General features: G+C 43.3%; 1 protein-coding gene and 1 long non-coding RNA gene across 2 annotated transcripts in view; one reads left to right on the forward strand and one right to left on the reverse strand.

Moving 5' to 3' along the window:
• LOC115293887 overlaps window positions 1–738 on the reverse strand; it is a 40,117-nt gene extending 39,379 nt beyond the window's left edge. The window contains exon 1 of the long non-coding RNA XR_003909654.1: window positions 363–738. This is a non-coding gene — a long non-coding RNA (uncharacterized LOC115293887). The remainder of the gene's footprint in view (window positions 1–362) is intronic.
• FEM1C (fem-1 homolog C) overlaps window positions 1–24,756 on the forward strand; it is a 33,096-nt gene extending 8,340 nt beyond the window's left edge. Inside the window, exons 2-3 of the mRNA XM_029941572.1 lie at window positions 871–1,618; window positions 20,074–24,756. Coding sequence (XP_029797432.1) covers window positions 1,075–1,618; window positions 20,074–21,383 — 1,854 coding nt within the window. The 5' untranslated portion in view covers window positions 871–1,074 and the 3' untranslated portion in view covers window positions 21,384–24,756. The remainder of the gene's footprint in view (window positions 1–870; window positions 1,619–20,073) is intronic.
• The last annotated feature ends 341 nt before the right edge of the window (window positions 24,757–25,097 follow it).

Consider the following 25,097-nt stretch of genomic DNA (forward strand, 5'->3'; position numbering starts at 1 on the left):
GACGGCGGCGGGGGCCTGCCGGAGCCGGGGCCGCGGCCTTAGACGCCCGCGGGGAGGCCTGGGCGGGAAGGGGAAGGAGGGCGCACCCGGCAGCGGAAGGCGGGCGGCGGGCTGGAGGCCCCAGGCTGCGGCGGCCCGGCGGACGGGGGTCGCAGTCGCTTAGGTGTGTGTGGGGTGGGGGGCGGCCGGGGTCCGGAGAAGGTGGCGGTGAAGGTTACGGAGGGGACAGGGGGTTTCGGGTAACCTGCGATCCCTTGCGGGCGGGCGGGCGGGGGGGCGGTGATCAAACCCGGGCGGGCGAAGTTAGCTAGAAGGCGGCCGGATTTCCTGAGAGCCTCGAATAGTTGTACAGAAAAGCGAACCTTTTCGGGCGAGGGCTCGGGCGTCGGCTGGCCGCGTTTCGTCGTGGCCGACCTTTTTGTTCCTTCTCGAAACCCATTCTGGCCACAGCGAGGCCTTCAGTCTCGCGCCCTTGGCTCGCTCTCCTCTGCAGATGGGAGACAGAGAAACAGTTCTGAACCCGCGTCCCTCGCCGCTTTCGGGTGCCCTCTCTCCCTGGGCGTGTGCAGAGCAAGAACTAGAACAAAGCTGGGCCGGTCAGGAGGCGAGAAACCCGGTCGCCTGTGGGGTTTCAGTTTACTGTATATAGAAAAGAAACCGCCTCCCACCCGACCAGAACATTTGGGTCTGTGTGTAAACCTTTCTGTGGTCTTTGCCACCGTGTTTGGGTGGCTTGAGTTGTTCTCTAAAGTATGGGACTATCCTCCCTCCCGTCCAGGAGTACAAATTCGGAACACCTAAGCAGTGTTTTTGCCTTTCCTTCTGGAAGATTCACAAATGCTACTTTTTTCTCCCCCTTCCTTTTCCTAGTTGGTGCTCCGGTTTTCAGATGTTGGAAGGCAGTAAGACAGACCATACTCTCCGGGATTTTATATCCGTTTGGAGTGCCGTGATTGACATTGAACTTCGGTTGCTGTAACTCTCGCCTGTGTCCCTAGAGTTAAACTGGAGGTTTGCTTTGAAGGATTAAAAAAAAAAAAAAAAAAAAAGTGCAGCCGACTCCACCGGACATAAATGGATCTAAAGACCGCAGTGTTTAACGCAGCTCGAGATGGCAAACTCCGGCTTCTCACCAAGTTGTTGGCGAGCAAATCCAAAGAGGAGGTTTCCTCCTTGATCTCTGAGAAGACAAATGGGGCCACGCCACTCCTGATGGCCGCCAGGTATGGGCACCTTGACATGGTGGAGTTTCTCCTGGAGCAGTGCAGCGCCTCCATAGAGGTGGGGGGCTCGGTCAATTTCGACGGCGAGACCATCGAGGGGGCCCCGCCGCTGTGGGCCGCCTCCGCCGCAGGGCACCTGAAGGTGGTTCAGTCTTTGTTGAATCACGGCGCGTCCGTCAACAACACCACTTTGACCAATTCCACCCCTCTCCGAGCCGCCTGTTTCGATGGCCATTTGGAGATCGTCAAGTACCTCGTGGAACACAAAGCGGACCTGGAAGTATCGAACCGGCACGGGCATACGTGCCTGATGATTTCGTGTTACAAAGGACACAAAGAGATTGCGCAGTATTTACTCGAAAAGGGGGCAGATGTTAACAGAAAAAGTGTCAAAGGTGAGTGCAGCCTCTTCCTTTCTGTGCTTTCAGTGTTACCGGCGTTTTCAGGAAGTTGGATACCTCGGGGTCAGCAGTGGGCTTTGAGGCAGCCCACATTGACGGCCCTGCCCTGCCTCGGTGACCCTTCCAGTGTCACCTTGTTGGGAGTTTCCCTGATGTGTGATAATAGTGTGGAATGAGTGTGATAAAAAGCCCTCGGTGGCTGTGTTAAGTAGCATTGTCCGTCTCATATTTGGAGGACTCTACAATTCGTGGGCTCCCCAGACGTCTTGGGATGTTAGTGACAGTTGACCTTTAGGCTTGTATTTAAACTACTTGAGAATATACTTCAGTGCAATGTATTTTTCTTAGCTTTGATTTTTTTTTTTTTTAAAGAACACTGGGGGGAGTAGAAACTACTATATTTATAGTGAGTCATTGCCTTGTGTCTTGGGTAGGCATTTCGTTTGTTACTGTCACGGAAGGCCAGGCCACACTGACCTGGAAGGATTAGTATTGGTGGAAAAGGAGAAAATCTGTTCCCTTCTTCTCTTAATGTACACACAGTGAGGTCCCGTCCAATATAAGCAAAGCTGTGTGGCCAATAGAAAATCCTTTTACGTTAATTTACCATGTGGCTAATAGAAAATCTTTCCACGTTGAACATGTATTAAATGTAGCAAGGGAGAAAAACAGATTTTAAGATAGGCTACAAAACTGAGCCCAAAACACGCGTGGATTTGTTGGCTAGCAACAGTGTAAACACCTCTGTGTAAAAGAAGAGCTTGGGTTCACAGTGGTGTGTAATTTTCAGGGATTGTAATAAAGCTAAAGCAGCAGATGATTGTTGAGAAGTATTTTTTAAACTCTCAAAGACCACTCTTTCGATAGCGTGTTTTGATGCTTGGAATCTATTTTTTTTTCCTTCAGCATATTTATTTATATAATAGAGTGATTCACTGCCCAATTTTTAAAAAAATGTTAAAGCTTAAAAGGCGCCTGCGTACGTGGTACAAAAAAATTCCAACAGTACAAATTGATTTCCAGTGGTTACAGTGAGAAAGCAGCCTGATTTCCAGACCTCCAGCCCCCGGCCCCCACTGTTTCCAAGCACTCTTCACCTGTTTGTGCCCTAGAGATGGTCAGTGCGAAGACGTGTGTACTTGACTCTGTCCCTTCCTCCCTCTTCCCCTCTGTTTGTTGGCGTGTACTATTTTGTTGTCGTCGTCCTTGCTGTTGTTTTTAAACCTGAAGTTATCTTGGATGTCATTCAAGTCCAACACACAGATCTGCCTCATTCTGTTCGGGCGGCTACACAGTATTTCATTGTATGAATGTACATAATTTATCTCGGCCCTGTGGATGGCCAGTGAGGTCCCGTCCAATATAAGCAAAGCTTTTGTGAATATTCTCACACACAAGTTCGCACCTCTGAGTGGAATCGCGGAAGCAAAGGATGCATTTATCATTGTGGGAGCGGCTGACTGCCTTTTGCAGAGCCCACACCATACAATTAAGGGTCGCTACATAGTTACTGGACGTAATCCACTGAAATTAGTCTGATCTTTTTAAAGAACGTTTGATATAAAATATGGGCTCACTGGTTTTCTGTAAGTTATCTTTGTCAGAAAATAGAAAAATCTCACTTAATTTTCACTTAGAGACAGTCCTTTCCGAAAATACTTCTGAAGTTGTCGTAGAGATACATGTATGTAGTTTTATTACATACCCTTCTGTAGCCCTTTTTTTAGTTTCCTATTTCTAATGTCACTGATTACAGCCCTTTAATTTCAATAGCTGCATACTCTCCTAATGGAGGGTTACATTGCTTCTGGCTTTTCAGTAGGATAAGAAATGTTTCTGTGGACATTCTTTCTTAGAAATTGTTTCGTTTGTTCCTGCTTGTCATTGAGCGGGGTTGTGGGTTCAAAGGACTGCGTGACATTTCTGTTTGTTTTCAACACTCCTTCTTTTAAAGAATGCCTGTCTTAGAGGACAGTTCCTGCTTACGTGACCAGGTTACCATGGGAAATGCTTTGAAATCGTAACTAATCGAGGGTTAAAAGATATGGCTGCTTGGGGCGCCTGGGTGGCTCAGGTCAAGATCTCACTGTGAGTTCGAGCCCTGCCTCAGGCTTCAGATTCTGTGTCTCCCTCTGCCCACCGCCCCCTCTCAAAAATAAATAAACTTTAAAAAATAAAAAGGTATGGCAGCTTGTTGGATTTTTTGTTTTTTTTGGTTTGGGCTTTTTATTCATTAGCCTAATAATATACAGATTGTTAAACTTACATATTTAAGTGAAACTGTCTTAAGCCCTTAGGTCATTGGAGAGATGAGTACTGGTACTATTTCCCTGTGGTTTTCAGAGGTGCTTTCTACGCTTCTGGAGATGGAATGTGCGAGAGAGCCCTGTGCCATAAGTAGATCGGATTTGTGTGAGCGTTTCCCCCTCATAAGCTGTGAGTGGTATCTAACTTGATTACCTTTGCTCTTTTACAAGAATGTTCCTTTTATCACCATCATCATACAGTCAGTATCCACCGCTTGTGCCTTTAAAAAAATTACGCATAACATGAGAAAACAATTCTGTACCAAAAATTATTTTTGGATACCCTCGATTTTATATGTATATACACACATACAAATAGTGTAGTTTTAAAATCTACATAATACATATCACTTAGTGTTCAATTGCTTTTACCTGTCATGATGGCTTTTAATTTCAGCAGTAATTTGTTTTAAGTTTATTTATTTATTTTGAGAGAGAGAAGCAGCATAAGTGGGTGAGGGTCAGAGAAAGAGAGAGAGAGAGAGAGAGAGGGAGGGAGAGAATTCCAAGCAAGCTCTGCTCTGTCAGCCTAAAGCCTGATGCAGGGCTCGAACTCATAAAACTGTGAGATCATGGCCTGAGCCGAAACTGAGAGTCGGAAGCTTCATCTTTGGAACTACCCTGGTGCCCCTCGACAGTGTTTCTTAAAGTATATATGCCCCTCCCTGACTCAGATCCTGAAGCTTCCATTCTTTGATAATCAATCTCTTGCTGACTCTGGATTATTTGATGGGTTAATGGGTAATACAAAAGCAGGAACCAGTTGAAATTAAGGCAGAAACATCTGAGAAGGATCTATGTGATAGAGTATCAAGAAAGGATACCCGCCCCCCCCCCCACATTTTTCCACCTTCCAAAAAGTGGAAAAGACTGCTGAGATGAGGGATAAAATAGAGCAGTGTCTTAGGAAATTGTGCATGTCCACTATTCTGAAGAAAGACACCACCAGTAGCTTAAGCTTGGTCTGCCTGAACACAAAATGCCCATGACCTCTACATTCCATTGTGTTCCCATTGTTTTTTGCAGTTGGCTGTCTTCTATTTGATACACGGAAATACTGTATCCCCAACCAACTCGTTACCTAGGGGTCAGTGGGTTCTTTCTTTTCCCCTGGCATTCAGAAAGAGGAGGAAAGCTTTGAGATATTTAGTAGTACTTCTCCATTTTAACTCAGCATTTGACTTTTGACACAGGAGAGTGGGTTGCTTGTTAGAACCCATAGACCCCAAATCAGAAGTGATTGGACAGGCTCGTGTCAGAGTGAGCACATGGGTTTCAGCACCTCACGGTCATGGTCATCGTTGGCTTGCTTTTGCTTTCTTTCTTTCTTTTTTTTTTTTTTTAATGTTGTTCGATTCAGAATAGGATCTGTAGACCAGTTAGGTGCACCCTTCAGTTCTGCTTTTACACCCCGATTTGATTGGGAATTGAGCAGCTGAAAGCGATTGGAGTGGTCAGAGCTAAGAGCAGCTTCTCTGAGTTGGGACTGGGGAGACAGGCCCTGGCGGGATCTCCTGCATGGCTTAATCTTTTTAAATATCCAAGGCAGGTAGGTAAATTGGTAATAAGGTAATCCCTGCGTTTTCTGTAGGCAAGGCATTGTGCTGGACGTTGTGGGAGGCTCTGAGAAGATCCAGGACGTCACATTTGCCAACTGCTAACGGATTAGTGCTAGTCCACGCTGGTGGATTTTAGAAGAGTGTGGTCTTCATGGAGACACTGAACTGGGCCTTGAAAGGATTTGCCGGGGTTCAGATCTCTAGAATGCATTTGATATAGTTTTATGGCATGAAGAAGGGCACGTTGAGAAATCTGCTTGGAGGGCCCAGGAATTGGAAAAGTAGGCATATTTGGAGCAAAGGGCACTCAGGGCTACATTGACGTCTATTCGAGGTATCTGATTTTATTCTTTATGCCGAGGTAAGGCAGTGAACATTTGCAGCTGGTGTTTGTATCCCCATGGTAGAGTCTGGCCCATAGTGGGTATTTGGCAAATGAGTTTGTTGAATGCCTAGTGGAAATACATGCATGGAGACATGAAGGAAGACGTTGAAGACCGTAATTGTGAAAAAAGAGCAGTACGGGTGGAGCGCTGCAGGATTTCTTTCCTCTCTCTCTGTTTCCTGCAGTAAGTTGAAAGCTAACCCTAGGCATATTATGTTAGTTCGGTCCCATAGGATAGCCATGTTAGGGTGTAGGTGTATTTCAGTCAAGAAAATCTAAGAAAAGAAATCCTGTTGTTATTTTTTCACCCGCTGGAACTGCAAAGGAATTTTAGATAAAATCTCCCCTGTAAATGAAGACCTCTTGATATTGAGGTAAAGGAACATGAAGATGCCCTTAGTCACGTAGGTAGGTTATTTCCCTCCAGTTCAGGACTCTCTGAGGCTGTGGAGTCGCTCTGTTTTCTTTCTTGACTTTGAATGTTCTTCTCAGCTGTTGGTGCACCTCAACACCCCTACTTCCAGAGAAGAGTTGAAGGGAGGGGACTTCAAATTTCATTCTGTTTTGTGGCCTTCCTGTTCATTCTGATTTCATCATAATGTTTAAATAATTTACTAGTTGAATACATTCACATTGGAATGCCAGAGCATCAGGTCGGTCCACATTCATCCTTTCCCTCTTGTGTCCCTGAGCACGCTTGTCTGTATCCCCAGGGAGACTTGATACCCTAGTTGGAGAAGCAGAGCCGCAGGAAATGTGTAGCTGGAGCCCAGTGGGGAGATAGCCATCGTGTTCCTCTGCGCCTGGAGATTGGATTTTGAACTGTGAATCCTCACAGGTGAACCAAAGTTGGAGAAAATAAGTAGATCCTGAACACTACTGCTCGTTCAGGGCGGTTGGCAGCGGGTCGAGCTTAAGGCAGAGGTTAAGTTTTACTTCTTGCCCTTTGGGTACAAGTGGGTCCATCACCAAGTTTGTCTTTATCAGATGTTCCTAGATTAAAAGTGTTGAAAACAAAATTCAGGAAGCTCCTGGCATTCTAGAGACGTATGCTATTAAAGACAGCGCGAAGGTATGTGATGGAAGGGCGGGGGGAAGGGCCCAGGTAAGGAAGTCAGGTGGGTGCAAATCTGAGCAAGACCTCTCTCTTTCCTTTTGTCCCCCACGCATTAGGAAGTCCGGCAGGAAAGGGAGTTTCAATTGTAATGTTGATGTTTTCATCAACTGACACTGTGTAATTTTCATCACTTTTAGTCTGGGTCCCTAAGCTCAGGTCCTCTTAGCCTTGAAATTGTACTTGATGTCAAGACTCACCTCCCAGGTACTTCTGATTTCCTTTGAGTCCTAAGAATTCATCTTACCTCTGAATACAGATGTTTCTAGCGTTTAACTCTGTTGTGAGCTCAAGGACCTGTATTGTTAAATTTCCCTATGCTTTGAACTCAGTGCCTTATACACAGAAGTAATGAAGGGTGGGCACGGGGTCACCTTCGCACGGTTTGTCCTTGATGCTGTTTTGTTTCCTCCCCTCCCCCCAAACTCTTGTCCTCCCGTATCTCTGGTGCTAGCATAAACACGAGGAAGGGAAAGAGGAACTTTCTAGTGCCCCTTAGATATCCTAAAGTGTTTCTCTCTACCCCTTCTTACCTCTTCCCTTAACACATACTGTTTAGTTATTCTAGGAATAAAGTACTTGGAATCAGCCTTGTTCTGCAGCTGAATCACAGGCTCCCTCCCCGCTTTTACAAGTGAGTGTCTCATGGTCCCAGCTACAGAATTGAAGAAGGCACAGTAGGCTAAGGAGCAGCGGTGAGAATTGTTCTTGTGCATTTCCAGTAAATCTGTTACAGTAAGAGACCCTTTAATTGCTATTTTGTAAAAGCCAAAACTTTTTACCAAAAATGCAAGTGCTTTGATCTTAAAACAGCTTTGAGATGTGATTCACATACCATTCACCCTCTTAAGTGTACGAATCAATGTGTATTCACAGAGTTGTGAGCCATCACCACAACCATTTTTTTATGACACACCCCACAAAACCCATATCCAGTCATCTCTAGCTCCCCCTCCTCTCCCACCCCAAATGCAGAAACCCTAGGCAGTCATTAATCTTTCTGTTCCTATATGTATGTCTGTTATGGACATTTCATATAAATGGAGTCCTGATATGTAGTCTTTTGTGTTTGCTTCTTTCCTTTAGCGTATTGTTTTCAAGGCTCATCCATTTTGTAGTAAGTTCTTTTTATTGCTGAACAATCCCTTGTGTAGATAGACCGCATTTATCCTTTTATCAGTTAATGGGCATTTGGATTGGTTCTACTTTTGAGCTATTAGGAGGAAGGCTGATAAGAATATTCATGCACAGTTTTTGTGTGGATGTGTGTTTTCATTTCTCTCGGGCATGTGTGGAGGAGTGGAATTGCTGGATCCCATGGCAGCTCTGTTTAACATTTTAAGGAATAGCTAAACGATTTTCTTCCAGAGAGGCTGCACCATTTTACATTCCTGTCAGCAGCGGAGGAGAGTTCCAGTTTTCCCCACTCTCTTCAACGTTAGCTATTACTCTTTTTTTCCTTTTTTAATTTTTTTGGGATAGCCATCTCAGTGGGTGTGAAGTGGTGTATCATTGTGGTTTTGATTTTGTTTTCACATGATGATGTTCAGCATCGTGTGCTTTTCATGTGCTTATTGGCCACTTGTTTATCTTCTTTGGACAAGTGTCTTTATTGTTTGCACGTTTCAAAATTGGGTTATCTTTTTACTACTTAGTTGTAAGAGTAATTTATTTAGTCTGAATACAAGGTCTTTATCAGATATTTTACTTGCAGATATTTTCTCCTATTCTGTGGATTGTTTTTTCACTTTGTTATTTTTCTAAGTAAATTTAATTTTTAAAGAAAATGAGGGAAGTTAAGAGTAACAAAAAGGGGGTCAGGTATACCATTAAAAGTGAGAGGAACAAGTGAAATGAGTACTGATCACAAACAGTTTTATTTGTAAGAACTGACTTGATTCTAAAATATCCCTCCCATTCCTTTTTCCTTCCTTCCTTTTTATTCAAGTATAGCCGACATCGAACGTTGTGTTGGTTTCAGGTGTACGACGCAGTGATCTGAGTAACAAGTACGCGGTGCTCATCGCAGTGAGTGCGGGGCCCTCCGGCAGCGTGCCGTGTGCTTACAGCGTTACCGGCTGTGTCCCACGGGCTCTACTTTTCAGCCCCACGACTTATCTTATAACCGGAAGGTTTTCCCTGTTGATCCCCCTCACCCATTTTGCCCGTCACCCCCCTTGCACCCTCCCTCTGGAAACTACCGGTGTTTATGAGTTTCGTTTTGGTTTGCTTGTTCATTTTGTTGTTTAGATCCCACACACAAGTGAAATCATAGGAGTTCTGTCTTTGGCTGTCTGACTTATTTCCCTTCCCATACCTTGTGACCCATCCATGTTGTCATAGGTGGCAAGATTTCATTCTTTTTATAGTTGAATATTACTCCATTGTGAGTACACACGCACGCACACACACACACACACCCCATGTCATCTTTATCCTTTGATCTGTTGACGGACACTTAGGTTGTTTCCCTGTCTTGGCTGTTGTAAACAATGCTGCCATCAGCATAGGGGCGCATGCATCTTTTTGAATGAGTGTTTTTGTTTCCACAGTGGCTGTGCCAGTTAATGTTGGTTTTATCACACTTCTGATAGGTATTGTTTACAGCAGTTTGGATTTTATTTTGCAAACTGATTTCTTAAATATTCAACTTGTAGATCACGTGTAGATTTGACTTAAAGGAGAAAATTGTTAGGAATACACTGAGAGTTTACTGATATGCTTTACTACAGAGGAGCATTTGTGAGAGTCTTAGAACTCTCTAGATAGTGTAATCCAGTCATAGAACAAACCCTTTTCCTGCGCTGGCATAGAATTTAAGCATAAAGTGGAGTGGTACGTCCGTTTTCTGTGTGGTATGAAACAGGGCTGTGACCTAACTTAGCCTCCTTTTCAACTTCTCATTCTGTTTTTTTTTTTTTTTAACTTTTTTTAATGTTTATTTTTGAGAGACAGAGACAGAGCCTGAGTGGGAGAGGGGCAGAGAGTGAGGGGAGAGGCTCCAGGCTTTGAGTTGTCAGCACAGAGCTTGAACTCGTGAAGTGCAAGATCATGACCTGAGCCTAAGTCAAACATTTAACCGACTGAGACATCCAGGCATCTCTTCTGTGTTTTTTTTAAATGTTTATTTATTTTGAGAGAGAGCACAGCAGGGTAGGTGCAGAGAGAGAGAGAGAGAGAGAGAGAGGAGAGGAGAGGAGAGAGCGAGAATCCCAAGCAGGCTACATGCTGTCAGCTCAGAGCCCGACGTGGGGCTCGGACCCATGAACTGTGATATCATGACCTGATCCGAAATCAAGAGTTGGACATTTAACCTCCTGGGCTACCCAGGTGCCCCTTCTCTTTATATGTTTTATATCATTATTAGATATGTTCGTTTTGTGGCAGACACTTACATAACAGGAAAATAAGATTCCTCCTCTGTTTCCCTGGTGCTCAGAGTAGCGAGTGAGACCAGCAGCGTAGGCATCGCTCAGATCCACCCTGGATCGCCTGAATCAGAATCTGCATTTTACTGTGATCCTGTGGCGCTTGTGCACATTAGAGCTTCAGAAGCACAAGCAGGGGAGAGGCAGAGAGAGGAGGAGACGAATCTGAAGTAGGCTCCAGGCTCGGAGCTGTCGGCATAGAGCCTGATGCGGGGCTCAAATTCATGGACCACGAGATCATGACCTAAGCCAGAGTCAGATGCTCAACCAACTGAGCCACCCAGGTGCCCCTTAGATTTTTATTTTAATTCCCGTGTAGCTAACATACAGAGTTAGTTAGGGTCAGGTATACAACATAGTGATTCAGCACTTCCATAGGTCACCTGGTGCATTGGTGCGGCAAGTGCCCTCCTCAGTCCCTGTCACTCGTCCCTCAACCCACCTCCCCTCTGGTGACCAAGTGTGAGCACTTCCATCTCCTTCCCCTAGCATCCATTCCAGAAGCCTCTTGACGAGTATGGCTACTTTTTATTCTTCCAGATTGTCTCTGCACCTTTTCTCTGTTCAGTTATAGAGTTGAAATGTCATGTATTTAGATCATAATGTTTTAACTTTCTGCACAGATACTTTAACTGAATTAACACTTAATGGACCATTAGCTTGATTTTTAAGAAATGTCCTTTTAACAGACATGCCTTTTGAGAAATCGTAAGCATTTTCCATAATGAATTCAGTGTCAGAAATTTTATTTTTTCTCCATATGAACATGTTGTGAGTCAGGCATTGAGAATTATATAATACCATGTTTATTTTCTTTCTTTTTTTTTAGTTAAAGGTAAATTAATTAAATTTCAATGCTAAATCTCTATTTTCATCTTAGATGAAATTCATCTAAGATGCCTGGCAATACTAGTATTTATTTTTGAACTTTGTGTTCTATTTTTAATTGCTTTTCTCACTCCGAGGACACAAAATTAATGCATTATGAGGTAGGGATCACAAATCTTTCATAGTATGGAAGCATTTTTTTAAAGTTTATTTTTGAGAGACAGCATGTGTGCCTGAGTTGGGGCGGGGCAGAGAGAGAGAGAGAGAGAGAGAGAGAGAGAGAGAGAGATTGAGAATCCCAAGCAGGCTGCACGCTGTCAGCATGGAGCTCGACTCAGGGCTCAAACTCACAAACCATGAGATCATGATCTGAGCCCAAATCAGCAGTCCGACGTGTAACCGACTGAGCCATGCAGGTGTCCCTGGATACAGTTTTAAGAGGCACATAGCTCAGAGACAATTCTTCAGTTGAATATTTAGTCGTGCTTGGCACATGATACACACCTAAAGCTTAAGTCATTAATGTTACCCGGCAAAAATAAAATACGCTTTTATCGGTCTTTGACACGTAACTTTGCAGAGATTAGTCATCAGAACATAGATAACTTGATCTTTACGTTCAATTTGTTAGGTATTTTTCACAAGAACTTGTGTTTAATACTGAAAGTATCTCTCTTGAATGAAACAGTAGAGCAAAGTATATACAGCAGATAACTGATTATCATTTTATAAAATGCATAAAGTCAGACTAATAGTCCCAGAAACTGGAATGTAAATAGACTTGTCACAGAAGAAAATAAAGGTTGTGAACAGACATGGGAAAATGCTCTGTATACCTAGGTATCCAAGTAATATAAATTAAAATTTGAAAATTAATTCTAGTACCAGGAAAAATATTATAAAAGTGGAACTTCTATAAAAAATTTTTTTTAATGTGTATTTTTGAGAGAGACAGAGTGTGAGCTGGGAAGGGGCAGAGAGAGAAGTCACAGAATCGGAAGCAGGCTCCAGGCTCTGAGCTGTCAGCACAGATCCCGACGTGGAGCTTGAACCCACCAACTGCAAGATCATGACCTGAGCCGAAGTCAGACTCTTAACGACTGAGCCTCACAGGCGCCCCAGTAAACAAACATTTTTAAAAAAAATGTAAGAATCTTACCATAGCTTTAGCAGTGTGCTGATTGCCAGCTGGGATACAAAGGAAATATTATGTAGGATCTGTATACTTTAGGAGTAGACTGTTGAGGTGTGTGGCGGTAACAACGTACCGTTAGAAGGTGTGACATAGTGTTACAATAGTATAACAGGTATAATGGGGGCACCTACCAGGATAAGTGACACATTTATTCACCAGGCGTTCTTGCAATGACAAATTGGTGTGGTATAAACAAGAAGGCCTCTTTGGGGCACCTGGGTGGCTTAGTCGGTTAAATGTCCGACTTCGGCTCAGGTCATGATCTCACGGTTTGTGGGTTCGAGCCCCACATAGGGTTCTGTGCTCACCGCCAGCACAGAGCCTGGAGCCTGCTTCAGATTCTGTGTCTCCCTCTCTCTCTGCCCCTCCCATGCTCGTGCTCCGTCTCAGTCTACATAAGAAAATAAATAAAAACAAAAAAAATTTAAAAAGGCCTTTTTGGGTAGCTGCAGTTTGTTGAAACTTGAAGGACAGGAAGTTAGGATGGTGAAGGAGGAAGAATGTATTATAGGGAAATGAAGAGCTGAGGCGTGGACACGAGTGGGATTGTCCTGTGTTGAGAGGGGCACTTAGGACAGAGTGACATGAGGCATAAGTGGGGTCTCTGCCATGTGAATGATTGATAATGTCTTTTGAATGAGACGAGGTGTTGACAGACTGTGGCCCCTGGGTCAGGTCCTGCCCACCTCCTGCTTTTACACTGCCTGAGAGCTAAGATGTTTTACCTTTTGATGGCTGGAAAAAAACTGAATGGAAAAGAATATTCTTTGACCCATGTCAGTGCCATGAAGTCATTTCAGTGTCCGTAAGTAGAGTTTTGTTGGAAGACGCCCATCTCTGTGCATGTAACGTGTGGTCTCTGGGTAAACTGAGTGGCCGAGAGACCTTGCCGCCTGCGGAGCGTACAAGTAAGTACTGTTGAGCCCTTTGTGGAAGTTTGCCAGCCCCGGCGAGTGCCCAGGGCAGCATTCCTGTTGGATGTGTCATTCCATGGGGCTGGAGAAGTAGGGTAGGGGACTAACGTCCCCGGCTTTTAAAGTCCACTCCTCATAGAGGTCTGATGCATGTCCTCACTCACCAAGGTTCAGCTTTACTTCACACGATGTGTGTTTCTGACACTGGGTTTCTTCCTTGCTGCCCTCCCACCCTGCACAGACAGTGCCTTGAGAAGCGGGGTTGTAGGACTTTACAAGCCGTCGTACAGGTTCTCAACTGTTTCTTTAGAGGAAGCGTGAAGTTTTTTCAGTTGGAAAGTAACATGATCAGTGGAGTTTCATTATGAGGTTTGGCTTGTATTAGATAAAGCTCATCAGATTCAAGGATGACTAGCATTTAAAATACCCCAGGAATAGGAGCACCTGGGTGGCTCAGTTGGTTGGGCGTCCGACTTGGGCTCAGGTCATGATCTGCCGATTCGTGGGTTTGAGCCTTGGATCTGGCTCTGTGCTGACAGCATGGAACCTGGAGCCTGCTTTGGATTCTCTCTCTCTCTCTCTCTCTCTCTCTCTCTCTCTCTCTCTCTCTCAAAAATAAAATAGAAACATTAAAAAAAAAAAATACCCCAGGAATGAGCAGTGCACTACAGTGGCGTTTGGGAGGCATGGGTGTGTGTTCTGTTGCTAATGTGTCTGTTTTCTATTTGTAGAATAAGTCTTTTCTCTCCCTCCTTAGGCATGTAAGAGGACTGGGCGCAACAGCTGGTACAGAACACTTAGGCAGATAAAACTGCTGCGCTGCTGTGTGAATACCTTTTCCTTCTCCACTAATGTTTGCTTTTTATTGTTTGCTTCTGCTCTCTCTGGGTTTGATTCACTCTTTTTCTCCTTTAGTTTCTTGAGATGGGGACCTGGCCATCGTTTTAAAGCCTTTCTTCTTTTCTAACATGTACCTTATACTTGGAGCACAGTTGCAGCCACATCGCACAAGGTCAATTACTTAAAGTTTTTGTTCTCATTCAGTTACAAATATTTTCTCTTTTTCCATTGGGATTTCTTTTTTGACCTGTAGGTTATTTAGAAGTGTGTATTTACACTTTCAAATATATGGAGCTTTTTCTAGAGTTTTGTTAGTGTTGGTGTGTGTGTGAGACCTCACTTGCATTGTGGACTTGGAACATAATCAGGCTAATCATTCCCTTGACATTTTCATGCGACTCCCTTGATTGCCGGAGTGCGGTTGGTGTCTCTGTTCTTCCGTGTATCTTCGGAAGAAAATGGTGTTCTACAGGTGTTGAGTCCAGTGTTCATTTATTTCCGTTTATTTATGTCCATCCATTCAATCAAGTTTGTTAATTGTGTTCAAGATCTTCTATGTCCTTACTGGGTTTTGAACCGAGAACAGTGTGTTCAGGTGGACTGTGATTGTGGATTTGTCTGATTCTCCTGGGAGTTCTGGTGATTTTTTGCTCTCTATAATTCAAACCTGTGTTCTTGGGTAACAATAAATGTAGAATTATTGTTTCTTTATGTTGTTTTGAATTTTATATCCTTCTAAAATGTTTCCCTTTATCTCTAACCATGCATTTTTGCCTTAAGATCTGCTTCGTCCTATATTTTAATATCACACAGCTTCCTTATAGTTTTTGCCTAAGATATAATTTTTTCCCCATATTTTTCACTTCAGCCTTTTTTGTCCGTGAAGGCTTTGTCTCCTCTAAGCAGTATGTAGCTGAGTCTTATGTATTTGTATTTTTGGTGTGACATTTTGTGTCTTTTAATGGGAACATTTCGTTTGTTTGCTTTCAATGTAACTACTGATATCTTTGGGTTTTAATCCCTATTTTCTGATTGTTATTTGTCCTACCTGGTTTGTGTTCTTTGTCTCTCATTTTTTGCCTGAATTCTTTTTTTCTTATGTCATTTTTTCTTTATATTAGAGACCACGTAGTAATGATCTACTACATATCCACTGTTATTTTAGGGAGTACCATGCTACCTTGACTTACCAAAGGAATAACATAAATTTCTTCTTTATTTCACTTTTTCATTTTTTAAATTTATATCCAAATTTGTCAGCACATTGTGCAGTAATGATTTCAGGAGTGGAATATGGTGATTCGTCCTCTACATGTAACACCCAGTGCTCATCCCAGCAAGTGACATCTTTAATGCCTCTCCCCCATTTAGCCCATCCCCCCCTCCAGCAACCCTCAGTTTGTTTTCTGTATTTAAGAGTCTCTTATGTTTTGTCTCCTTCCCTGTGTTTATTTTTGCTTCCTTTCCCTTCTGTTCATCTGTTTTGTATCTTAAATTCCACATATGAGTGAAGTCATACAATATTTGCCTTTCTCTAATTTCACTTAGCATAATACCATAATACCCTCTAGTTCCATCCATGTAGTTGCAAATGGCAAGATTTCATTCTTTTTTATTGACAAGTAATACTCCATTGAATATGTATACCACATCCTCTTTATCCATTCACCTGTCGATGGACATTTGGGCTGTTTCCACACTTTGGCTATTGTCAGTAGCGCTGCTGTAAACACTGGGGTGCATGTGTCCCTTCGAAATAGCACACCCCTATCCCTTGGATAAATAGTAGGGCAGTTGCTGGCTCATAGGGTAGTTCCATTTTTGATTTTTTGAGGAACCTTCCCTCTGTTTTCCAGAGTGGCTGCACCAGTTTGCATTCCCACCAGCAGTGCAAAAGAGATCCTCTTTCTCCGCATCCTTGCCAGCATCTGTCTTTGGCTGCGTTTTAATGTGAGCCATTCTGACTAGTGTGAGGTGGCATCTCACTGTGGTTTTGATTTGTTTCTCCCTAATGATGAGTGACAATGAGTATGTTTTCATGTGTCTGTTGGTCGTCTGGATGTCTTCTTTGGAGAAGTGTCTGTTCAAGGAGTAACGAAAATTTCTGATTATGTTTCTGTCTGAGCCACTTGCTGTCCTTTGATGCTGTTGCTGTCAAGGTTTCCCTGCTCTGTATGCATATGTCAAGCCCTACAAGACTCCGGTCTTTTCAGGGTCCGTATTTCTCCCATTGGTCCCTTTTGTTGATGCTTCTGTCCACATCTCCATGCTTCTGTGTGGCTCATCTTTCTGTTGCCTAAAGAACACCCTGTAGTGATTAGGTCTGCTGGTCATAAAACCTTGGGTTTTTCTCTTTTCCTTCTGACTTGAATCGGTCCTTCATTTCACATTTATTCTTGGTGTGTGTGTAAAATTCTAAGTTGGCACTTACCTTCCTTTAGTGCTTTTAAGATACCATGCTGTGGACTCCTGAGTTCCTATTCCAGAGCCCTGCTCACTGTCGGCCTCACTGTTGCTCTTTTGCAGACGGTTTGCTCCTGTGCTCTGGTTGTAACGATTCTGTCTTTACCTTAGCCCCGGGCACGGCTGCTGTAGTGAGCCTCCAGGTGATGTTCTTCGCATTTCTCTGGCTTGGTGTTTGTAAAACTTCCTAAATTTATGGTTAGCACTTCATCAGCTTCAGAAAATTTGGACTTTAGCTGTTGAAGTATTGCTTTGGGCCCATTTTCTTCCTCCAGAATTCTGGCTTTCAGGTTGTTGACCCTGTGACATTGTCTCTCCCTGTCCCTGCGCTGCCAGCCTGCACCCTCCATGCGGCTTTCTGTAGGTTTCCACCTGACTTACTGTCCAGGCATCATTCTCTCTTCATCTGTGTGTAATCTGTTTTTAAAGCCACCCACTGAGCTTTTCAGTTCTAGAACATCCGTTTTGTTCCTTTTTGTAGTTTCCAGTTTTCTGTCTAATTCTCAGAAATGTTTTTTAATCTCTCTTACTTTGCTAAGCATAATTATTATTTTGAGGTCTGTGTCTGATAACTGTATTATCTGGATCTTCTGTTGGGCCTTTCTGTCAGCTCTTGTCTTGGTTTTGTGTTGCAGTTCCTTTGATATGTACCTAACATTATATATAAAGAATATAAAAATATACTTTGAGCGTTAGCCAATAGATAATATCTAGGTAATATGTTTTCTGATTATTATTTGTAATTGCTTCTGGCTTTTGACTACTTTAACCACCACTCTCAAATTTTCCTTAATTCAATGTCAGCACGATCTTTAATTGGACTTGGGTTCTTCCGGTGCCTGGTTTGATTGCAGTTTGCTGTAACTGCTGGGGTGCAGCCCTGAGAGCTGGGACTCCGCGTGGATGGGGGTGGGGTGCAGGGAGCAGTCGGAGTCCTGGACCCCCGGGTCTCCTCTGGCTCTGCCGAGGTCAGAAGCTCCATTCAGGTTTTAGCTGCTGCTTCCAGAATTGGTAGAGGCCACGGTGGGGAGGTCTCCCCAGATCCTGGACTTCTCTAATTCTCTTTCTGCTCTCGGATGCTGTCTGCTTTTGAGTTTTTGGCATGCTGTCAAATGGATTTTTTAAAATGATTTTTTCAGCTTTTCTGTTCTTACTGGGAGGATTGATCATATTGCTTCTGCCTGTAGTAGATATGAAACTCTTCTGCATGTTTTTTGTTTTTAAAAATCATCTTTTTCAGCGTATGCTGTATTTCAGTACAGCAATTCAGTTAATTAAGAAAATGACTTCTCTTGCATTGTGTGTTTTTTTAAATTTATTGACTTATTTTGAGAGAGACAGATACAGCCTGAGTGAGGGAGGGGCAGAGAGAGATAGAGACAGAGAATCCCAAGCAAGCTCTGGGCTGTCAGCGTGGAGCCCGATGCAGGGCCCGAACTCACGAATCTGTGAGATCATGACCTGAGCCAAATCCAAGGGTGGGATACTTATCTGACTGAGCCACCCGGTGCTCCTTTTGCATTCTTATTCCTGATTTTATACGGCTGTGAATGGAAAAGAGTGCCACCGAAACCTTATATTTCCCTTACATTGTCTCTTTCTTAGAGGAAGAGAGTACTATTAGGGATTCTTAATTTTAAAAGTTTTAAAAATACATTTAGCAGTAGCTGTATGTAATGGGAATTATTTTAACAAATGAACATCAGTAGTCAGAAGCGCTGGACTCTCTGAGTGCGTGGTTGTATACACATTGCTCAGCCGTTCCGTCAGACTCTGTTCCACTGTGGAGCTTTGAGTCAGAAGAAATCTATGCAGATGATCATGTCATTCCTGTAGGTATCATGGAAGAAAAAACAGGATAAACTTGTGGAAAGATTAAAGTCCTGATGTGTAATAGCTTGCTTTTTGGAATTTTAGTTATAGATTCGTTGTGTGAAGTACTCAAGTTTAAACCACTTTCTAGGAGCCCTGCTGCGGCGGGGTCCCCCCACGCCCGCCTGGCTTCCCCGGCATCTGGAGGTGAATCAGCACACCACTGTGATCATGGCTAACGTGCATTCTCGTGGCGGGATGAGGGCGTGCAGTCAGATCCCACGGGGAAAGGCACGGGTGGGGTCTAGAGGAATCTGCGCGGGCTTTTTTCTTTATGCTGTGTCCTTCTCATAACAGGTGACACAGAGCAGTGTCTGCCCAGGGAAATCCATTAGAGGCTCAGAGCCCAGGGGTTTTCTTGGAGGCTGGTCACATAGGCACCTTTGTGGACATACCCCAAACTCCAGACTCTCAGAAGGAAAGCAGGTGTCCAGCTTGAACTATATTGCTAATATAAACAGTGACCCACCCTTATCATTTAGGGAAAGTTTTCTGAACTGTTTGCCAGACGAGTCCTCAGATACCAGCTGAGGGCCATCCCTTAGCCAGCAGCTCTTTCTTTCCAAGGATGCCGGTCATTGCCAGCTATGTTAATAACTCTTGTCTGCACACGTGCCTCGAATGACTCACTGCTGAAATTTTCTGTAAACACCGTGTAAAAATACCAAAGGCCTGTGTGATCATTTTTGTTACGATACCTGGTAAAATGTTTGGCATTAAACTCTGGCGACTGAAATACTTGGGTGGTTGTAACATCCTAATACATTGCATACAGGCTTTTAACTACATGTGCCTGTTGTCCGTTTTAATCCGCGTGTGGGAAGAACAAGACCGTGTTGGAACATTTAGTACATCTGAAAAGGATGTTTAAAAAATTCAGTTACAATGGGAAGTGATCTATTACGAAAGGACCCTTCAGATGTCTCCTTTTAAGCTTCATATCGAACCACCCACATATTTTTTCAGATTTTAGTGGACTTGTTTTTCTTATGGGAGCTTTTTGAGGAAAGTACCTTGTCACCGAGAATTTTGACTAAGACCACTGACTTCCGCTTGACAATCAAATATTGAAAGAAATAATTTCTGGACCAGTATTAGAATCAAAACTAGAGAATCGACGATATTATGGATTCGATTTCTTGTTGATAAATGTGGAAGCTGACCCAGAAAGTTAAGTGGCTGCAGAGCTGAATAGCTGGTTCATGTCATTTCATCTCATCACTTTTGAGTCCTAGAATATGCACTTGAAAACATTATCAAGAAAACCCAAGAGGTCATGGATTAGTTCTGAATTTCATGTAGTGCCTGGGATGATCCTTTCATGCCTAATTTGGTCATCTACTCACCAAACTTAACAAGTATGTATGTAATTTCTGCTACGCGTCAGACACTAGCTTCAGGTGCCGGGACGAGTTTCTCTCATCTGTAGTCCCGTTAAGGTCGGCCTGGAACTACGTGCTTCTCGTTAGGCTCCTAAGCTACATACGTGTATTCGTGTACCCTGGTCCCTCAAAATCTGTTCTCTCTTCTTTTCTTCTCCTTAAGGTAACACTGCATTGCATGATTGTGCAGAGTCTGGCAGTTTGGACATCATGAAGATGCTTCTTATGTATTGTGCCAAGATGGAAAAGGATGGTTATGGAATGACTCCCCTCCTCTCAGCAAGTGTTACCGGTCACACGAACATTGTGGATTTTCTGACTCACCACGCACAGACGAGCAAGAAAGAACGGATCAATGCTCTAGAGCTTCTGGGAGCTACATTTGTAGACAAGAAAAGAGATCTGCTTGGGGCCTTGAAATACTGGAAAAAGGCCATGAACATGAGGTACAGTGACAGGACTAATATAATTAGCAAGCCAGTACCGCAGACACTAATAATGGCTTACGATTACGCCAAGGAGGTCAACAGCACAGAAGAGCTGGAAGGTCTCATTGCTGACCCCGATGAGATGCGGATGCAGGCCCTGCTAATTAGAGAGCGGATTCTTGGCCCTTCGCATCCTGACACCTCGTACTATATTAGATACAGGGGCGCAGTCTATGCGGACTCTGGAAACTTCAAACGATGCATCAACCTTTGGAAGTATGCCTTGGATATGCAGCAGAACAATTTGGACCCTTTAAGCCCAATGACTGCCAGCAGCTTGTTGTCTTTTGCAGAACTGTTCTCTTTTATGCTACAGGATCGGGCCAAAGGCCTGCTGGGCACCACCGTCACATTTGACGATCTTATGGGCATTCTGTGCAAAAGTGTCCTTGAAATAGAGCGGGCTATCAAACAGACGCAGTGTCCGGCCGACCCGCTGCAGTTAAACAAGGCCCTCTCCATTATCTTGCACTTGATTTGCTTGTTAGAAAAAGTTCCTTGTACTCTAGAGCAGGACCATTTCAAAAAGCAGACCATATACAGGTTTCTTAAGCTGCACCCGCGGGGAAAGAATAACTTCAGTCCTCTTCACCTGGCCGTGGACAAGAATACCACGTGTGTGGGGCGCTACCCCGTGTGTAAATTTCCGTCTCTGCAGGTGACCGCCATACTGATCGAATGCGGTGCTGATGTGAACGTCAGAGACTCCGACGACAACAGTCCCCTGCACATCGCGGCTCTCAACAACCATCCGGACATCATGAATCTCCTTATTAAATCAGGTGCACATTTTGATGCCACAAACTCGCACAAACAGACCGCTAGCGACTTGCTGGACGAGAAGGAAATAGCTAAAAATTTGATCCAGCCCATAAACCATACCACCCTGCAGTGTCTCGCTGCCCGTGTCATAGTGGATCACAGAATATATTACAAAGGGCACATCCCAGAGAAGCTGGAGACCTTCGTGTCCCTTCACAGATGATGACGGGACCGCGTGCGCTGCCGCAGCGCGGGTCGGCGCCCGTCGTGTCAGAGCCGAGCACTGTCGTGATGACACCAGCATCCACTTGGCTTGATCTCCTCGTGCTCTCATTGGCTAAAGCCCGGAAGCGCCCGACTGACAGGATTGGTTTCCCAGTATTTAATATAAATATACCATATAATATATTGTTTGTGAATTGAGAAGTATAACGTCCTCTTCAAATTTCTGAAATTGTCTGCCAAAGGCTTACCTGTTCTGGTTTTGTTTGCTGTTGGGTGTTTGGGGCAGAGTTCACCGTTTTTCAGTGGTGTCTTTATACTTTACTGGTTTGTGAATTTTATACGATCGAGGGTCTTTTTTTCCCTGCTTCTTCCTTCTCTTCTCCAAGCTTCTCCCCCGTTTCCGCTTCCTTTATTTTCCTAACCATGTCTACTTCTGAGTCCCCCCGCCCCCCTCAGGGACCCACGCTGGGTCTCGCACCCTTTCTGGACCTGCTAACCATTTGCAGTTACCATAAGTGCTTTATCTTCTCTATGCACCGGCTTAAACTTGACTGTTGTATGTTAGCACATTTTCTATGCAGCAGTTGGTCGACTTCGACTCAGAACACTGTTCCGTTTCATTACGAAGTTCATTTTGTGAAAGTGGTGCTCTCTGTAGCATGACCGCTTTTAGGGCCCCAGGTTCGCTACCCGAGCTCAAGCCTTTTTGTTTCTTTGTCTCTCCGTCTTCACTTCTGAGGTGTCTCTCTCTATTCCACTGAAATGATGGTGTGCTAAATTTGGGAAACAAATCTGTTCTAACTCATTAACCCAGTTGAAATTTAGGTCTGTCATCTTAATATGTCACGGAGTACCAGGAGAACCTTTATAAAGCGACCCACCTTTCGTGCCGCACCGGCCCCGGCCCGCTTGTGCTGAGGATGCGATTAGGTGTAGAGCATTTGCTTCAGTTTAACTTCCAAGGTTACCACACTGCTTTCACGAGTCACACTGACGTAATTCCGCACTCGAACCGCAGATCACTTTTAGTTACCAAAAGAGCTAACGCATGTCCGTGGCATGATGCTTGCCGAGCCAGATCTAGGCATCTAGGATAATTCAAGTATTTTAGTATGCAATTTACTGCCCTAGTCTCTGAGGTCGGTAGAGTGTCCATTCTTTCTTTCTTCCAGCCTATGTATACCTTTAAAGATAACTTGCATGAATTACTTTGGTCTCAGTTATTTGTCACCACAGTTAAACACAGAAGGTTGCAGTGTTTTCTGTTCCCTCACTGACAGTTAGCTTTGCTCTGCCTTCCTTTTTTTGTGTGTTGTCTGTCTGTTTCTGCAAACGGCTTTGCCAACGCCACCACACACAGAAAGGGCTCTTTTAAGAAAAGATAAAAGTACTAAAAAAAAAAAAAAAAGATTCAGGTAATTCTCATTCAGCACTTTATTGTTATTCAGAATGAAATTTATGATGGCACATTTGCCCTGCAAATGTCTTAATGAGATTGTTCAGAATAAAAAAGCTCCTCATTTGTTGGAGAAAAACTCAAGTTTACCTGTGAGTCTGATGAGCTGGATCACTTGGGTTTTTGCTTCCATTTTGTTCCGGGGGATTTGATGTAATGGTATTTAAGGAGTCATCCCTGCAAAGAATCACATTAGGTTTATTTCATCTTTATTCAGTACAAAACTCGTAGTGCACAGTAGTGACTAAAAAAAGGATTAGATTTCCTTTCTGGTTAAATAATTGAGGTTTAATTTTTTTTAAAGAAAAGATATCCTTATTTTACTAGGTTGTGAATTGAATTTCACCATTGAAAAGGGTGAAGGGGATGTAAGTGGTCACTCTGCAGCCTTTCGATGAAGAGGTTTTTAAAACCGTATTTACCACGGGCAAATTTGCTGGGATGTTTGAGCTGCCACATACATTAGTAATTTGTGATTTAGACAAATATGCTGGAAATCTCAGACATCAGTGTTTGGAAATCATTTGCCTCTCCCCTCGTGGTATAAGAATTATACATGCATGAGCTACTTGTTTTTAAAAAGGGAAACTTGGTAAGGACAGTAAATCTGCACCAGTAGATCTCAGTAATTTGGGGGTAAATGACGAGCAATCGGATTTTTAAGTGAGCTAACATTTCCTTCTTTTTTGGGAGGCAATCAGAGGGCTTCCGTGCTTGTATAGTAACACACACCTCACTGTACTTGACAGGTGAACTTGAATTGTACAACTCTAGTGCAACTAAGGATTTCTTGACGTACCAGTTTCCACCACTAAATGCTGATCACTTAGAACTGTTCTTGAGGCTTGAGAACGGAAACGCCTCATTTCAGTTAGGGTACAATTCTCTGTTCACCACCAGACGCTGTTCGGAGCTCTTGAAAATTCAGTTAGTTTGGTAGCTGAGAATGATTTTCTTTTGGAGGAGGTTGGTTAATAAACGTGACCTTGGACGCTGTGAAGGCCTTTGTCAGAACGTATTCTCAAAGTCATTCTCGACTGAATTAAAAACAAATAATTAAATTTGTTACTTATTTTTAATCACAAATGAGTACTTTAATACTTGGTGAGCTAAGTACACTCGTGGGAGTCGAACTAAACCATACACTGTAGCATGGTGATGTTGGCTGGAGTTTATACGTTTTGGTGACACTTCTGTCCAAATGCCCTGTTAAGGCCTGCTGAGTTTTCAATGTTCCGCTACCGATCATTCCTGGAAAAGAAATGCTCATTTTACTCAGATTAGATACCAGTCTACTTTCTGAAGACAAGTGGATTATAGGGTTAAAAAAAAAGTCATTTTCTTTCCATGAATCTGACATGGGCTTAAAATCCAGATCAGCAGAAAGTAATGTGGTACCCATGACGATTTTAAGGTTGAGCAGTTGCTCACTTACAAAGCGACTACCTTAATGTATAATATTTTAGAGACCCCCATCTACTGTGACTTGGGAAAGTTCTTTCATGTTTGTATATGAAAAAGTAGCTCTTGAAAATCATTTTGCCCAGCTGAAACTTTAGGTTGAATTTTACAGGTAAAATAATCCTTGTGCTTATCAGAATTGTGGGAGCCAGGTGAGATAATAACCATTTCCTCGCACAATGCGACGGCAGCGTTCTTGCTTGGAACCGTCGCCATTTTAGAGTTAGATCCTAGGGAAACTAATTGGTCATCATCCTTCCTCTTCTCTCTTTTTTTCTTTTTCTCCTCCCCTCCCCCACATATCACTAAACAACTAGTTTCTCCCTTTTGTCACTTTCCATGGCGTATTTTTCAGAAGAAGTACTGTATTCAGATGCCAGCCAATTGTCACATATGGAAAATAATATGCCACAACATTCATTGTAAGGTTTAATAAAATTAAATTTGCACCAAATACAAGCGTATTCTTATTAACTCTTAAGACTTGATGCTTTGATAGTGTGCTTTTGTTTCGAAACACCTCCTTGGTAATTTAAGGTCAGAACTGTTAGAGATAGCATTTGCTGTTCATACTTCTGTGTAAAAAACAGACGGATTTCTACAGGTCGTTCTAATTTCTTTTCCAGTGAAAACCGCAGAAATGAAGATGGGAAAAGACTTCTGTTGTTCAGAGCATGAGAGAGGGCTGCTTTTAACCCTTATTTCTCTTGTATTTTAATGAGTTTGGTATTAGGTATCAGAAGGATGTCATAAATATATTACTGTGAAGGTAAATTCCATTAACTTATTTCCATC

Source organism: Suricata suricatta, chromosome 6 (genome assembly GCF_006229205.1).
Source record: "Suricata suricatta isolate VVHF042 chromosome 6, meerkat_22Aug2017_6uvM2_HiC, whole genome shotgun sequence".
NCBI classification, from domain to species: domain Eukaryota; kingdom Metazoa; phylum Chordata; class Mammalia; order Carnivora; family Herpestidae; genus Suricata; species Suricata suricatta.